Source organism: Gavia stellata, chromosome 36 (genome assembly GCF_030936135.1).
Source record: "Gavia stellata isolate bGavSte3 chromosome 36, bGavSte3.hap2, whole genome shotgun sequence".
Taxonomy (NCBI): domain Eukaryota; kingdom Metazoa; phylum Chordata; class Aves; order Gaviiformes; family Gaviidae; genus Gavia; species Gavia stellata.
Window position 1 is genome coordinate 1083339 of NC_082629.1, and position 16457 is coordinate 1099795.

Genomic DNA, 16457 nt, shown 5'->3' on the forward strand with positions numbered 1-16457 from the left:
GACTTGTGGTTTGTGCTGGCTTCATCATTTTCAGAATATTAATATTTAATTTAGGCTTTTTAAAGCTTTTAGCAGATTTGTCAGGCTTTCTTCCCTGTGGTAGTGTATGTGAGGACAACTTGAGAGAGCATTCTGATTAACTTACAATATGGAAAGTGGTTTTATTTATTTTGTTTTATGACTGAAATACTTTTATGAAGCTCATCCTCTTCTGTAAGTAACTTTGGCATAAACTTAACCATAAAATAGATCCAGCAGTTTTTCCTTTTCTCCAGCCAAAGTCCAGCCAAGCAAATACTGTATCACATGCAACTAACACTTTTTCCTGCCCATAAAGACTGGTCTGTATTGTTGCTCTCCAGTGAAAAACATGGATGCAGTCAGCTGTGCTGTGTGGGGAGTGGCAGGTTTCAATGAAACCCTCAGTGGCACGTACCCTGCCACTGCTTGTTCTCTCGCTCTGCTCCATACAGAGCGAGACACTGATGCTGAACTTCCGAATCTCAAAGTGGTTTTGCCATGACAGAAATCATTCTATTCTCAGCTCGAGCCCTGTGTTGCTTTCGTGCAAGCAAGTAGTGCCAACATGGCTGTTTTTGTGACAAGGAAGTGTTCAACTTTCACTTGGTTAGGGCTGAAATGTGGTTATTTACACTGCTGCTATGTGTTTAGAAGTTTATATAAATTATATTTCATAATTTTTGTCCCATTTTTATGATAAATTTGATCTTGGAGAGATTGCAGCTTGTTAGCACAAATAGACCATGAAATTTTTGCCTGTTACTAGAAATAATGTTTCTCCTCTTCCAAATTCAACATATGTTGTTCAAGTGAAGAGCACACGACGTGAGGGCAGATCTGGTGCAGGTAGGTTGCCTTTCAGTGCATGAGATAATTCGGCCTGGAAAACATTTGGAACCAGCTTAGAGATTGATTGGTTTTTTTCACTCTGACTGTGCAGCTGCCTTCAGTGCACAAGCTCATAGCAAGCACAATGCAAAACAAGTAAGTTCTTGATTAGGCCTGCGCAGGAGTTCATGCTTTTCAGCTGACAGCCCTCTGAGCCGTGACCGAGTCCCACTTTGAGCCTCCTGAAATCTGGTGTTCATGATTCAAGATGGAAACAACAAAGGGGAAATGCAGTCGGCACGCTGGCCTCTGGCAGAGGCCACTTTTGTTTACCACTTGATGTTTCTTTCCAGTTGGCTAGTGTTTGCTGGGTCAGTCGATCCGTTGTTTAAAAATTTGTTTAGAGCTAACTCTGTCTTTTGATACTTTAATGCTGAATTTACGAACAGGAGTTTTCCACTTACCTGCTGAAAGCTGTGTAATTTCTAGAGGAACATGTTTGTTTTTCTTCCCTTTTTATTATAAATAAACCACAATGAGTTTATTTCCGCTGTATCGAATGTCTCTGGCCTTTGTGGGAACAGAGTGCAGAAGCATCGAAATCAAATAGAACAATTTGGAGAGTAATTGTGCTTAGGTGTTTGCTTACCCAGCAAAGCAGTATTTGCTTGCTGTTCCGATACACCAGGTGCCAGATGTAGAACTCTCTCCCTTTTTCATTGATATTCAGCTCTTGTGTGTAGTTAGAGGGCTGACTCATTAATATTACAAGTGTCATACGTATTGTGTTAGGGCCAGTCCCGATTTTTCAGTCCTCTAAAGTGGAGACAGTGTTGTTGGAAGCTGTCCAATTTGTTCTTCAGGAGGCTTCTGTCAGTGAGATTATTAGCCTTTAATCTGTCTCATGGTGATAGCTTTGCTTTTGCAGAAGGGAGGTAGTTCTGTGTGTAGATCAGACCACGCCAGAACTGGTCGCTGGCCTGTTGAAAGGATGCCTGCTGTAACGAGAAGAGCTTACCTTTCAGAGAGGGGCAAGTGCTGTCAGATTTTCTCAGCAATTTGGAACACTAAAGCAGCTTTGCAGAAATGCTGGCTTAGGTAGACCGGGGCTAGGGAGGAATTCACATGAGGTGTTTTCTCAGCCTCTCTAGTCTGCTGTGGAGATTGTAGTTACTGTGCAAACAAAGCAGCGATTGTCCAAAGCTTTGTGTCATCCTCTGTTTTTTGTTTTATTGAGAGCCTCAATTCCCCACTCACTGAGAATTTCAAGCAAGGTGTTTTGGAGTCATTTGTTGGGATTACTCCGCTGTTATCATCTGCTTTGTTTTTCACTTACGAAAAATTAACAATATAGACATTTTCTCCTGTAGAGTTTGATTACGTGAATGTTTGATGAGCAAATGTGATCTCAGAAGCAGCTTTGTAGCAAGGTTGCAGTGATAAATTTTGTAATAAACACAGTTTTTTGGAAGTATGTTGTATTGTAAATAATTCCTGTATTAATTTGCTGTCAAAGACTTAAGTTTTCAAACTAAATCACATCTGTAACTTCAATATCTTTTTTTGTAAGCTCTTTTGTTCATTTGCATTCTTTTTCTTTTTGTCAAGTTGCTGACTGTGTGCTCTTAAATAATTCTACTGATTTCTCCACACTTCCCTCTACAAGTAAGACGTTTGAGAATTCGGTTTATTTAAATTGGAAAAGGAGATATTGCACCCTTAGAGAGGCCACGGTAGGAAAATTCACTGTAAGTAGTAATTGTGGTTTTAGAGATAGCTTGTTGAATAAGATTGATCTTACTTTTAAGCATGTTTCTTTAGGTTTGAGGTCCACTGGTGTCAACATAGAAAGGATATGTGTCCTCACAGTTTTGTGAAAATATGTCATGACAATGGTGACGTACTGATATAAGGCAAGAAAAATCCATGTGTTAGGTCTTGCCATTTTGGAACAACAGAAATATCTGTCGGACATTGCAATTTCCGGCATAACAAGGCCAGCAAATGGAGATTGACCATTCCTTCTCTTATGATAATAGCATGAGTTTTCTACTTAAAGGCAGACAGAGCGAGGGCACCTTTGTACCAAAAATTGAATGTAATTCTCTTTAAAGAGCTGTTAGTGTGCAGAATTAGGAGGAATCAATGTGCTGGGAGAGGTGCGTATTTTCCCTTGAAGTAGCTAAGTTCAGTAACTTTGTGGTGGATTTGCAGCATGCAGCTGGATTGTTGAGCTGTGCTGTGAGGGTTCCCATGTTTGCTGCTGTAGTATGTTTTGCCCATTATTTTGATCTTCCACGCAGCTTAAAGGCTTTCACATAAGAAGGATCTTGCCACATCCTGCTACCCAGCCTCTGAACAAAGTGCTTCTGAAGCAGGCATTGACTCTTCTTTAGCATGCCGAAAGAGCCCAGAACAGAAGTCGTTCCTTGCATGATCTTTCTTGTAAAGAGCATTGCAGCTGACAGAATAATGGGTTTTCTTAGCCTTGCTGGTGACATGCCAACATGGTTTCCTTAGCAGTGAAATTCCTCAAGAAGCCGTGGTTGCTGATGTAAACATAACTGAAAGCTTAACACAGCCTGTACTGAGCTCAGGGCCTGAAATCTGCTTCTTACGCCATGCTGTACAGTGCATTTTTCTTCTGGTCTTTCTGTTTAAACCTTGTTTCCCAAGCTTGTAACCAACTTGAATGGGTCATACTCTTCAATCCAGAAAAGATGGCCTGGGATCTGTATAGGGGAGCCTGTACAGACTCCTGGGCTTGTACGCAGCAAGGATCGCTCCATGGGGCAGCCTCCCATCAATGCGAATATAGCTCTGGTTTTGTGGAACTGTGTTTGGGGTGGAGCTGGGTTTATTTTAAATTACCATGTGCAGAGCAGGTTTAAGGTTATTTAACAAAGTGCTTTGGTTCCCACTAGTCAGGCTTAAAAGAAACGAATAGCAAAACCAAGAACAGTTTCATAGCTGCTCACTCAGTCTGCCTCCTGTCTCTTTGTCAGGTACGCTTCTGGAATTCGGTGGGAGTTTCCGCAAGTCAAATTACTAGTGTTGCACACTAATTTGAGGCTGGGTAAAAGATTAATAATTGTATTGCTTTAACTTTAAGTAGTGGAATCCTACTGTGGTGACTAATACTGTTTAATAGTAACTACCCTAGAGTAAGCACTTGTTAGTGCTGTAAAATGACTGTGGTTTGTGTTTCAGATTTCAGTGCTTTAGGAAAAACAATGTTTTTTTTCTCTCTTGAACAGCCATCATTTTCTTTGCTGCTTTTTTCTGTAAAATGGGAGTGACATCCTTATGAACACACCCTTGGTGCTACCTCTTTGGGAAAGCCACGGCAGGAGGCATGTGGGAAAACATGTCGCGATAGAAGTCTCACTACTTTAGTTTTGAAAAATTCACTCTTGCGCTTGATTATTTTTTTTAAAGTTGATTTTTGTTTGGAGAGTGATCTTTTAAGTGCTATGCTTTCATCAAAATATTTGTCTTTGTTTCATCATGCATAATCATCGAGCTCATCACACTATGATTTGGAATAGCATTTTCCCATCTGGAAATAGGTTAATTATCATGCTACTGTGCAGTATGACATGCCAACTAGGTTAGTGCTCTGTTAACGCTGTGTTTAAGGGAAGGTCAGAGTTGCATTTCCGTACCTGAATACTTCGGGTGAGAAGCACTGCGTTTGATCGCTAGATAGGGGAATAATTGCTCTTAACTTCTTTCTTCTCCCATTCTTGCATCTTATTCAAGAATCTAGAATTTAATTATGAAAAGTAACTTTAGGTACAGTTGGCCTGAAGTGGGCTGTATATCCAAACTGCTTTTCGGAATGGTTTGGCAAGGTGTTGCTATGGCATCAGATTTGGAGGAGAGTTACCAGCAAGTAGTACCCGTGGCAGTTGGCTTACATTAGAAAAATTGAAGCCTGTTTGAAGAGAATTATTAAATATTGGCATTCAAGAGCCATGAAAGGGTAGGCAATAGGAATTGCACACAGGATTAAAACCCATAGTAACTTCTATTTTAATCTTATCCCAGGCAGATCCACTGTAGTAATATTCTGATGGCTTTGTGTGGCCACGTTAGCTGCTGAACAAAGGGCTGCAAAAATCTGATCAGGTTTTTGTGCGAGGGAGCTGAGAGGAAAACAGCCCTGGTGAGGGCCCTGGAACCGAGGTGCAGAATAAATGCCAGGGACTGTTTGGTTTCATTGAATACTTCGGACTGGAAACTATGGTGCCGCTGGTGGCTGTGGGTGGGGTAAAAGCTTCGTACATCTGACTTTAATCCATCACCACGTTTGTCAGAGCCCCAGACCCTCACTGAATGCTGTTTACTGCAGGCTGTGGTAAACCCAAGGGAAGATATCATTTAGCTTTCTGATTGTGGGCGGATATCTACGCAAGTCTTAAGTATTTTGCAGCAGGATATAGAGTTCTCTTTGGGTGCCTGCATGGCTTTGGTTTTATTTTTATTCCTGGGCTAAAACCAGGCTTAATTTGGAAAATCATCTGTCTGCGCTGGTCTATCTTGTGGAGAAAGTGCGTACTCTTTAGAATAGGCAAAGGGTTTATGTGCGTGTAATCTTTTGTAGTTGGGCTGGACAGACAACTGCCAGGAGAAGGTTATCAGCACTCACTGTTCTGATAATTCAGTTTCTACCTTAAGCAGGACAATGGTGTACCTACCTACTGAATAAGTGCTGAATCACAGGGTTGTTACTCTTGCATAAAGTTTAGTCATTTCCTGGGAAACTTTTGTTTTCAGTCTAGTGGTAGAGGGCTAGGTCTGTGCGTTTGTGCTGAGGATTAAATAAAGGTGAATTTCTGCTAGTGTCTGTGACCAGGAGGTTAGTCAGAAAAGAGTATTATTCAGGGCAGAATCGCTTCATCTGGGTTTTTTAAACACATTGTGAGTTGTCTTGCTTTACTCGGCTCAGACTGTGAGTATAGCTGCTTCTTCCATACGTGTATATGACGCTTTCTGTTTCTTTCATCTAAATGTATTGTTCTGATGCAGGACTGGTATTATAAACACTGTTAAGCGCTCCTACGTCTAAATTCACATTCTTCTCATTGACTGCTTATTAAAAATAGATGAAAACGTTTTTCTTGAATAGATTTTGTAAAATCCTATTTGTGACAAAGCTTTGGGTTTGTGCCCTTTATAGCATTCAGAAGGGAAAATGCATTTTTTCCCCATGACAAGTTGTAGCTATTTAAAAGATACTTCACCCCCCCAGATGGGGTTACATGCAAGATTTATTATTTGATTATTTGTATATGGGATTAAGCTATTTATGTGCATGTGCTGGTTTTATGGGTAACATGTAAAATTTATATGGCTGCACTTCGCAACGTGATTTCTTGTTGACTTCAGTGATTGTATTTTGCAGATGTTTGTTAAAGGCAGTGAGCAGAGCCTGTATTTGCTAGGGTTATCAGGGTTAACAGAATTTAGTGATGTACTTAAAGGTTTTAAGGGACTATCTTCAAGAGTTTTTGGAACCTTTTTAAAAACATTTTACCTTTTGTAAAGGTAGATGTTACCCATGCATCGATAGCGTGATTTGAGTTGCTGCTGCACAAGTGCGTTGTGCATCCTTCTGGCACAGGTGAGGATCTGAAAGGCAAAGTGTCGCTGGCCTTTCGGTTCTTACATACAACTGAACTAGAGGTATGGCTTGCAGTTTGGCTTCACGGTCATCTGAGCAACGTACCTGGGGAAGTCTGTTGAAGAAGCTAACTGCAGAGAATGCCAGGGTCATGTTAGTGCTGTGTAAACTATGCACGCAGTCACGTGTGAGAATGTTCTCATGTCTGCTGCAAGGAGAAGAATCAACAAAAGTGTAGTACATCTACAAAAGGCTCTTTTATTTACTGTGGTAAGCTTCCAGGCATTTTTCAGTGTCCCAGTCTTGCAAAACCTTTGAGAACTCATCTTGCTGACCCTGGGTAGTGCCATTTCCAGCAGAAATGGTAATGATAAGTTACCGTATATGTCTTTTTTTGTTGTTTTCGTGGGGAAGGGAGGACCTTCAGCTGAAGTTGATCTTGTGACACCTCCTTTTCATCGGTCACCCCCTGCCCACGCACACAAAGAAAACTGAACTCTGTCCTTAGTTCACCCAGTTTGGTGATGCATCACATATGGCATCTAAGATTACTACTCGTAATACATGGGCCCAGACGGGTGAGCCGAGGACAGTGGATCATCTGGACCTCTGAAATGCTGTTGTAAGATAAAGAGATTCTTCAGCATAGTTTCAGTAGCTGGATTTATTGTTTAAAAGTAAAACAACAAAAAATTTTAAAAGGCTTAAGGCACACAGGAAGTGACTTGTGGTAAAGTGCACCTTGTGACCTTACATGACACAGCCAGACCTCTGCAGTGTGGCAGTTTGGCAACGACCACGTACGCAGGGTAGACCATGCCACAAAAACCTAATCTTGAATTGCATTCTTTGGAAATAATAAATGTTGAGATTAAAATAGTTTTAGTTTGGTAAGGCAACATTCATAAGCCTTTAGAAAAGATTTTTGAAACTGTGGAACAGAGTCCCCACAGTGCTGGAGCCAAGTAGACTTGTACTGTGTATATAAATTAATCTGGAGCTGATCTGTCTGTGAAACTTTTAGTACTGAAACTGTAGCAGTATAATGCTTGTGCTTAACAAACACAGCTTTGTAAGACTTGCTGTTTTTTTCAGTAGCCTGTTCATGTTCTTAATGGGCACAGAATGGTGCTGTTAAAGGGAAACTGCAAAGCACAAACCTGTTCCGTTTGTTTTTCTTACTGTTGGTTGGGAGGGTGACATATGGAGTGAGTAAGGCTTTATTTCTTTCAAGAAATAGGTGACTTTTTTCTGGAAGACTATAGTTTGCAGACCTTGGTATTGTCTTCAAGGAGGAAACCTGATATACAGCTTCACCAGAAGGAAGGAGGAGGGAATCTTTGAAGCTGCATCATCATTTGGCCTCAAACAGAAAGAGGCAATTGTCTAAACTTGTTTCAAACATAGTTCTTGTGCTGAAGTTATAGCCAAGAGTGTTAGGAGTGCAAGACCATTTAGCAGGTATAGTCTGTTTGAACGCACAGCTGTAGAAAAAAGGTTTAAATGTTGTCGTTTGGGTTGCTGAAGCCTGGGATTGAGGACGTCCTAGCTTTAAGCCTCAGTAAAACCATCGGGGCTGGGGGTGTCTAGAAGTTGCCAGTCCTCCAGAAAATGGAAGAAAGACAGTATCTAACTAGAAAATAAACAAGTGAGTGGCAACATTTCTTACTGAAGTGCTGAACTGATTGGTGTGATACCTATTTTCTGCCTAGGCCATAACTGAGACAGTCTTAAGTGCTGAAGTGCATACCTTCCTCATTTTGGATTTCTCAAACATGCCACCTAATGCTTCCAAACGTACTTGAAAGACCTTATCTGGAAGTGGCATGCAACAAAAGAACATTTTGGACTTTCAGCTACACTTGCGGATTTCAGTATCTCCAGTTCGGTGTCTGCTTCTGGTCAAGGACAGGAAATCCAAAATCAAGCTCTGCAAAACCAGGCTTTATATTGTATTCCTTCAGAGTAAGCTCGAGATGATAAAAGTACAGGGAGGCGTTGCCTGTCATGTGTGCCTAGAGATCAAGCAGGGGAGTAGGCAAGAAAGGCAAAGTCATCAAGGTCATTTATAGGGGTGAGACCTGAACAGCAGATGCAGTGGTGATAATAGAATTTATTTCCTTACTTTTGTTACAATCTTGTCACAGTATTTGCTGGTAAATAAAGAGAGTAGCTACTGTGTTTTGGGGCTAATGGATGTACCAGAAGCATTTCCATGATTCTCTGTTAGCATAAACTGCTAGAAACATCGACATATTGTTTTTAAAAGCATACAAACATTTTTTAAAAATGCATACAAACTGCTTTCAAATTTGAATCTTTTGCTTGATACAGTCAAGTGTTTGGAGGCTTTGTTGGGGAGATGCTGTGCACTACGTGATCATTTTCCTTAATTTCTCCACTGTAGTAATTATGGTTTTGTTAGACAGTAAATGATTCAGTGTTCTCATTCCATGGGGGGAAGGGGAGCAGAGATGTTGAAAGAGGAGTATTGTCTGAGCGTAGCAGGATTAGCTGGTGTTACCACCTTGCACTGATTGAGCACCACTGTTTAGAATAGATCATCAACTCTAATTGCTAAAAAGCAGCCTGGCGTCACAGGGTGGTGAGACTCCTGAAGTTTCAGGCTTCTCTATTGCATGATTTGAATATAGGTGTAACATCCAGGCTGATCAGTTGTAGTTCACTGGACTTCCTTTGCGCTGTGTAAGCCCATACCCCTCTGTTCTCCGTCGTTGCTGAGTTCATCTTTTCTCTTGCACTCTCAATGGTCAGAACATCCAGACTGGATTTGCGTGATGAGGATCAATTCTAATTTCCTCTCAAGAAATTAGGAGAATCATATGAAAAAGGAATCTTGGAATCCATTTTTTGCATTTTTCTAGGGAATTCTGTCAAATGTACACTTGTTTAATCACAAACAAGCAGGGCCTCTTGGATTTCATCACGGAGGTGTCTGCAGTCAGGATTATTGTCCAGGCATTCCAAGTGAGGAAAAATCGTTGCTCCTTCATTGAACTTGTCTTGTTTCTGCAAACCATAAATCTAGAGTTATTTCCTCTGAATCCACACAAAGGCATCTCTTGTGTATTTGCAAGACCTTCTGTGTCTTGAAAAGTAGGATTTCTTTCAATTCTTCTTTTAAAACTGTCAGAAGAGAGAAAAGATTAAAGGGGGGGGAGAGGGTTGAAAGAGGGGAACAGTATTGTGATATATAGCAACATGAGGAATTACTGAAGCAATGCAATACCAGTGCCGGCCTCCTGCCAGAGAACCTGTTCTGTGAAGCTGGCTGGGGCTGGTCCATCAAATGCTCTGCAAATGAGCAGGAAGACTGAGCTGGTGGCTCTGCAGGAGAAAATTTCTCATGTGTTGGGATGAGTTAACCTTTGTGAGTAGTGCGGGTGGTAGCGGAGCTTTGCGTTGGTTGGGATGGAAAACCTGTGAGTTTGGGTAGCATAGTGAGGAAAATGTGTGTGTGTGGAGCTGGTGGACTGGATTGTGGTGGCAGTGGGCTATATTTATGCTTCAGTCTGTTCTAATGTACTGGTTACCTGTGGAAGTTGAAGACACCACTGCACCTGAGCTGATGGTTGCTGTCACTGCAGCAGAGGTGTCAGGAAGGAAGGAGAGCCTGTTCCTCCGCTGCATCAGCAATCAGCAGCTTAACTCACTCTCATGTGTCCTTTTAAAAAAAAAACAAACCCAAACAAAACAAAAAACCCAACAAAAACCTGAAGATTCCTGACATGGCATTTTGAGACACTAGGGAAGATTGCGACGTACAAGAATCCTACAGTTGGTTATGGCGAAAGGGTCTTGACTGAAACTGAAGCTTTTCTTTCTTTTGACAAGAATCCCATTTCCTTAGCAGGGCCTCCCTCAGCATGTGAAGGCACAACCATGACTAGCTTAGGATATAGATAAATATAGACTACAACTGAACAGAAACAGTTGTAGCTGGGAGAGGGCCAAAAGAATGTCTCAGCAGTAAGTGTTTTTGTTTGTAATTTCTTTCCTAGGAATGAACAAACACTAGCACCATTTTAAAGCTAAATTGTCAGCTCTCATTTGCTTTGCTAATGCTTTCTTTGTAGTGCTGTGTCTTGCATCTGTGTAGAGAAGGGGTTGTGGTTCTTGGGTTGTTTTTTCAGCTATCTGGAAGAATTTAGCACACCAAATGTCACAAAGCATTTAATTTATGGAAGCGGGGGTTGATGATTTACCAGGTTTATGTAGTAGGAGTGAATGGTTCTTGAGATTGCAGTCCTATTGTCTTGGTTCTCTTCCTGTTGCGGTAATTTATGATATTCGGTGAGGAAGTCCACGTTTATGTTTGGATCTAGCCATTTCCATTTCCTGTAAATCAGCAGAAAAGGAATAGGGTGGAAGAAAATTTCTCTCTTAGTGAATCTGTGGTTTCTGTCTCAGGGGATTGATACCACATTTGGACTTTGTATAAAGCCTCTTCTCTCTGGTCATACAATAAATTCGTTCCACTCATGCAATGTATTAAAGGGGCACTCGCTCCCAAGACTTGAGATGTCAATTTGGGCATGACTATTGTGGTTGTAGTAATCGGATCATAATTTTATTGAGATGATTTTACATCTGTCACCCGTGCCTACAGACAAGCTTTTTTTCTGAGAGCCTTAGTCCCTGTGTCTTGCTGGAGCTTTATTTCAGATAAATGTATTCCATTTCTAACCTGTGTGGATGGCTATCCTTAAGCAAAGAACTCTAATCTGTTTCGTCTAACCTTTTCAGTCCCTCCTGCCTAGTTCCACTTCAGTAGGGCTAGTCTAAAAATTTAAGCATTATGCTTTCTAATCCTGTAGGCAGGTGCTTGTGACTGTCAACTTGTTTGTCAAAATAATGGTTTGTTTGTCAAAATAATGGTGGTGGTGGGGGGGTTGTTTTGTTTTTGGTTTTCTTGTTGTTGTTGTTTTTATTAACAAACTCTACTTGGAAATTCAGCAGTGGGAAGACAGAGTGCTGCAGGGAAGTCCCAGGAATTTATCACCCTTATTCCTGTTGCTTGAATTTTGCTAGTTGGAACTTTCCAGCTCTTGCCAAGTAGCGTTAGGCTTTTTATTTTTTATTAGCTTATGCTCAGACAATCCATTTTTCAAGCAATAATGTAAATTATGTGCGTCACGTGGCAGTTAAGGTTGCAAATAGTGTTTTGGCCTGAGTTACCGCCTTGTTTTTCAGTAGTACCTCACCTCAACTTCAAATTTCCAAATGCAAACCTGTGAAGCCTTGCATTCCTGTGAGGATAGGTTTGTTTTATTGGTAGGATATTAGTGTGGAGCAAGTGATTAGAGAGAACTATTTGCTTCCCAGTACGTAGGACAGAATGTGATGCTAGTAGTACTTAAATTGAGAGTGCTGGTATTTGCTCGTAACGTACTGGTGATCCTTAGTAATTCCAACAATTTTCTGTGGCAAATGTTTCATTATATATAGTGTGTAGCCACCAATGTCAAGAGTCCAATTAAATCTTGTGGAGAAATTAATCACAAAATAACAAGCTACAAACAAATCTGTGGGTTTGGCTTATAAGGAAAAATCCCTCCCCCTTTCTGTGCAGGTTTGTTTTTCCTGAAGTGGCAGTCACCCTGGTCTATTTGCTATCCAAATGAACAAGTGTGGGGAATTAAATCTGCCTCTTAAAATGGAGAGGCAAATCTCAGAAAAGCTGGTGGATTTTGTAGCTCATGCAGTCGATCAAAATGTTATCCTTTTGGCATGTAGTCTTTGTATAGCTCTTCTTTGAAGGTGTACTTTTCTTACACTGGCAGCATACCTTTCTTGTGAGCCGGATTAATTTAACTGAGCTATGTATTGCAATCAAGCATTAAAATTAATGCTTTGGTTGGCATTTCAGTGCTTCATGGACATTCTAATTTTCAGCTGCGGGATTTGTTTGGACTTGTTGGGGCCTGACTCAAACATAGTGTTAGAGGAGTGAGATAAAATTTTGTGTGCAAATGTACACCCTCTGCTATGCAGTGTAAGTTCCCGTTTCAGCTTGGAAACTCTTAGTCTAGGCGTTTCAAGTGACACTGACGTTAGGCTGTCCAGCACAAAGGAGTGAAGTCCGTTCCCTTTCCAAGCATTTCAGCACTGCAAAATCACCTCTATAGCCAAAATGGCCTGTTAGCTGGAGTGTTTTAGCAGAAACGCTGGTTGTGTTGGGAGGCTTAGAGCCTAAACCCTTTAATCACCTTTTCTGATGTGGGCCTCCAGATCAGGCTGGAAGTGTCTGGCAGAAGGATGCTGTAAGGCAACAAATACAGTGGCTTGTGGTGCTCAGTGTCTAATGCTCTGTTGCCTTGCAATAATCAGCCTCACGGCAAACAAAACATGCCATTTGCAATCACTAGTTTTGTGTTGTAATACAAATGTGAGCTTAATTTTAGCTTGAGAAGTAATACCAAATAATTCTGTTTTCTTATTGCTATGTGTTTGATCACTTCCAATCTTTTGGCTCAAGAGATAAGAGGTTACAAGTGCAGGTCAGGCTACAAAAAGGCTTGAAATGCTGCAGGGCTTTTTGTTTTAATCCCTTCAAGGTTTCAGTCTTTCTTGTGGTTCTGATGTAATGTGAGAAATTAAAACAAAAGACAGCAGCCAGATGGTACATCTCCAGGATCAGACAGATTAGTTTTGTTAAAAAGGGAAAAGTTTACTAATACTTACTCTCTTCCGGAGTTTTTGCTTCTGTGGAGCTCAAGCATCTATCTTCTGCGTGCTTCTACCAGTAGGCAAACAGTGGAATTACAGCTACTACCAGGTTAAAAGAAACACAACTCCCTAGCTTGCTTTCACTGAATATCAAATAGATGTGATTAAAAGTCTGATTTTCTGGATCTTAGGGTGTGCTTGCTGGGTAGTAGGCTAGAAGTTGATTCTGTTCATCCTTGCCTCAGTTTTCGGAGGTGTCCTAAACAGCTCCTGCGGTGGGCTCACTTTATTTGCTGAAAGCTGTGCTCAATTTGAGTAGTTTAAGACGAGGCTCTGAATTTGCACTCTCCCTTTGCCCTGTTGTTTGGGAATTATTCCATTTTGTTAGCCTAAGTTGGCTTTGTGGTTACAGAATATTTTCATGCACTCCGAGTTTCCCTTTTTAGGTTTTCATTGCTTTGATATTCCATGTAGATAGCTGTTCTGATTCAAATTATTGCATTTAAATAGCATACAGTGTATATCTCTGATCCCAGGGGAAACTGCAGAAGTTCTGTAATATGGAGGCTTTGAAATCATAATGTACTCGCATTTACTTGGTTTCACATTTTCTTCAGCATATGCATTGCTGTGTTCAGGTTAAAGCTTCATGTCACTGAAAAGAAAAGCAAACAGACCTCAAACTGAAAAATGAGGACATGGTTAAATGAGTTTCTTTTTCCTTGGTTTTAGGGGACATCACACAAAAGGGGTATGAGAAGAAGAGAGCAAAGCTTCTGGCTCCGTATGTTCCACAAACCCAAGGTAGGTACTTGTTTCAGCTGGCATAAGAATTTTGCATAGCCTTGACATTAAAGGGATTTGCGGAATGGCTGTGGAGTGGAGCACTGAGATTTCATTTGCTAACTTCTGTTTCGTATGTGTTTCCTTAGCTAGCTAATAATTACACTGTGGAGGCTGCATGGATGCCATGAAGTCATGGGCAGTATTTTGCCTCTAGTCTGCTTGTTCACATTGAACTCCAGGGATTCCTGGTAGTTCCAGAGCAGTTTGGTGGGTCTCTGTAGAGTGCTGTGTATTTCAGCACTTTGTATGCCCTGTCTTTATCCCCCACATACGTACATCACGTCCTGCTCCCTTGTCAGCTGAGAACTCAAGGGCTTTGAATCAATCGTGAAGTGTGAGGTCCTCAAGAATCATTCTTGAAACCTTCTTAAAAATGGCTTAACTGCAGAGTTGGTCTGTACTGTGTCCTTCTTTCAGCCATCTTAATTCCTTGTTGGAAAAACATTAGAATTTTCATAACTTGTTGGTTTATTTTACCACAGTAGCTGAATTCATGTACTTTGTTTACATCTGTTTCTTTTGGTTCAAAGATCCTTAGCAGTAGAGCAGATTGTACGTAGGATAATTGTATATAATTGTAAACTGAAGGACATGGCTGAAAGTATGCCTAATAATTACTGTGGGGATGCATACCCAAAATAATTGCAGTACTGATATGCTGAGATGCTTAACCATTAAAAACTAATGTGTCTGTCTCTTAGCAGTTTGGGGAGTGAATGGGTATGACAGGCAGTCATGACTGGACTTACTGTAATTTACTGAGACTGAACTACTGCCAAAAAAAAGGAGTGAAGGCTAAAAGTGCATTTATTGACCATCAGCACTGCATCCGTTGGGGAAAGATGATATAGGGTTTTTTCTGCTGAAATGACAGCCATTCACTTCAGGCAGTTGCTTGAGGAACATAAAAGGACTCTGCCACTGTCATGTGGTAGCTTCTAGACTCTGCCACTCCAAAACACTTGATGGTTGCGTTCCTGTTCTCCTCCATCCCAGTTGTTTCTCAACTTTGTTTTGCTTGCGTGTTCAACAAAAGCTGGTGCCCGTTCTCTTGTCCAAGACTTAATGCCATAGTGGGTGCTCTGTACACAAAAGAATAGCACATTCTGTCTGAGCTAGGGTACTGAAGGGAGCAAGGCAAGCAAAAATGGGGTTTTAGCCTTCAAATTTGAGATTTTGTTACAAACAGCTCTGAGTACTGCCTCCCTGAACCAGGGTGTGATAGGAATCTCTGAAGACTCGATTGCTACCTTTGTATCAAATCTGTTTCTGTTATTAAAAGAAACCAAAAAGTAGTACACATGACTAATCCCTCTTTATGGTCTTTATAAGTAGGTATTTGTTAAGCAGGCTTTACAATCTCGCAGCCCAACGTGTATACCAGTGGAGATCTTGAGCCTTAGAAGGAAACATGGGCTCCTTTCATGTGTTCAAGTGCCTTCTTGGCAGACTTGCATTTGTCCTGGAGTCCAGTGGGGGCTGGAGCTCTACAAGATGCTTTTCATCTGATGACATCATCTTGTGCCCCTCCTGCCTGTCACTTTGTGTGCATGTTTGGTTTGTTTCAGAAAATGTTGATTAATTAGGAGGGGGGAAAAAAGTGTTTGGCAAGACTGTCTGTGGCCCTGCTATTTTAATTGTCATGCTTTTCAAGGCTGCGGAACGAGCCAAAGTCCAGGAAGAGACACAGGCTGATAGGAGGTCACCAATTAAGATAGCATTTTGACTGCCGTTCTGGCTCAGCCCTCCAGCTTTTTATATATCTTCTATCCAGCTGCCCCTATATCTGGGAATCTCCTGTTATAAAAATCCTGTTGAAGTCATGCATGAGGGATTTGGAATCAGGTCACCTTGTTAATGGGAAGAAAATTAATTTAGTCCACAACAACAACAAAAAATATTTACTCCTGGCATTTAGTGCATTACAATTCCGAAAGCACCTTCCTGATGTTAGCTAATGTATTGTCTCCATTTCATAGATGTGAAATGAGACGAAGGTAGGTATGATGACATGTCAGGGCATGTCAGCACTGTAATTTGGGAGATTCTTATTGCTAAATCTGTGCACCATTCACATTGCCTCTGGGAGCTTGCCTCATTATTTTAGAGTTAAGGCAACAATGTTAATTACCTAAAGATACATGTTTTCCTGGTGCAGCATCCATTTTTTAAATGGAACTTACTGAGGTGATGGAGCTGTGATACCCGTGTTGTTGCTCCTCTGTTACGTGCTGGCTGCTGCACAAAAGGCTTTGAAAGAAGTGTTCTGAGCAGCTTCCCAGGTTGTGCATGTTAAGTAATGCTGCTGATTTCACTGTTGCCTGAACCAAAACGAGGAGGACAGGCATGCCTATTTCATGTTACACTACTGACTAACCACCTGCGAAAATAAAGAAAGGCTGCCCTGCTGTCGTCTCATCCTTAGTGTCATTCTGAATGTGTATAA

At 41.1% G+C, this 16457-nt stretch overlaps 1 protein-coding gene across 1 annotated transcript in view; it reads left to right on the forward strand.

Moving 5' to 3' along the window:
* Nucleotides 1–16457, forward strand: part of DIP2B (disco interacting protein 2 homolog B) — a 69271-nt gene that overhangs the window by 15881 nt on the left and 36933 nt on the right. The window contains exon 2 of the mRNA XM_059832858.1: nt 13898–13969. Within this exon, the coding sequence (XP_059688841.1) occupies nt 13898–13969 (72 nt within the window). The remainder of the gene's footprint in view (nt 1–13897; nt 13970–16457) is intronic.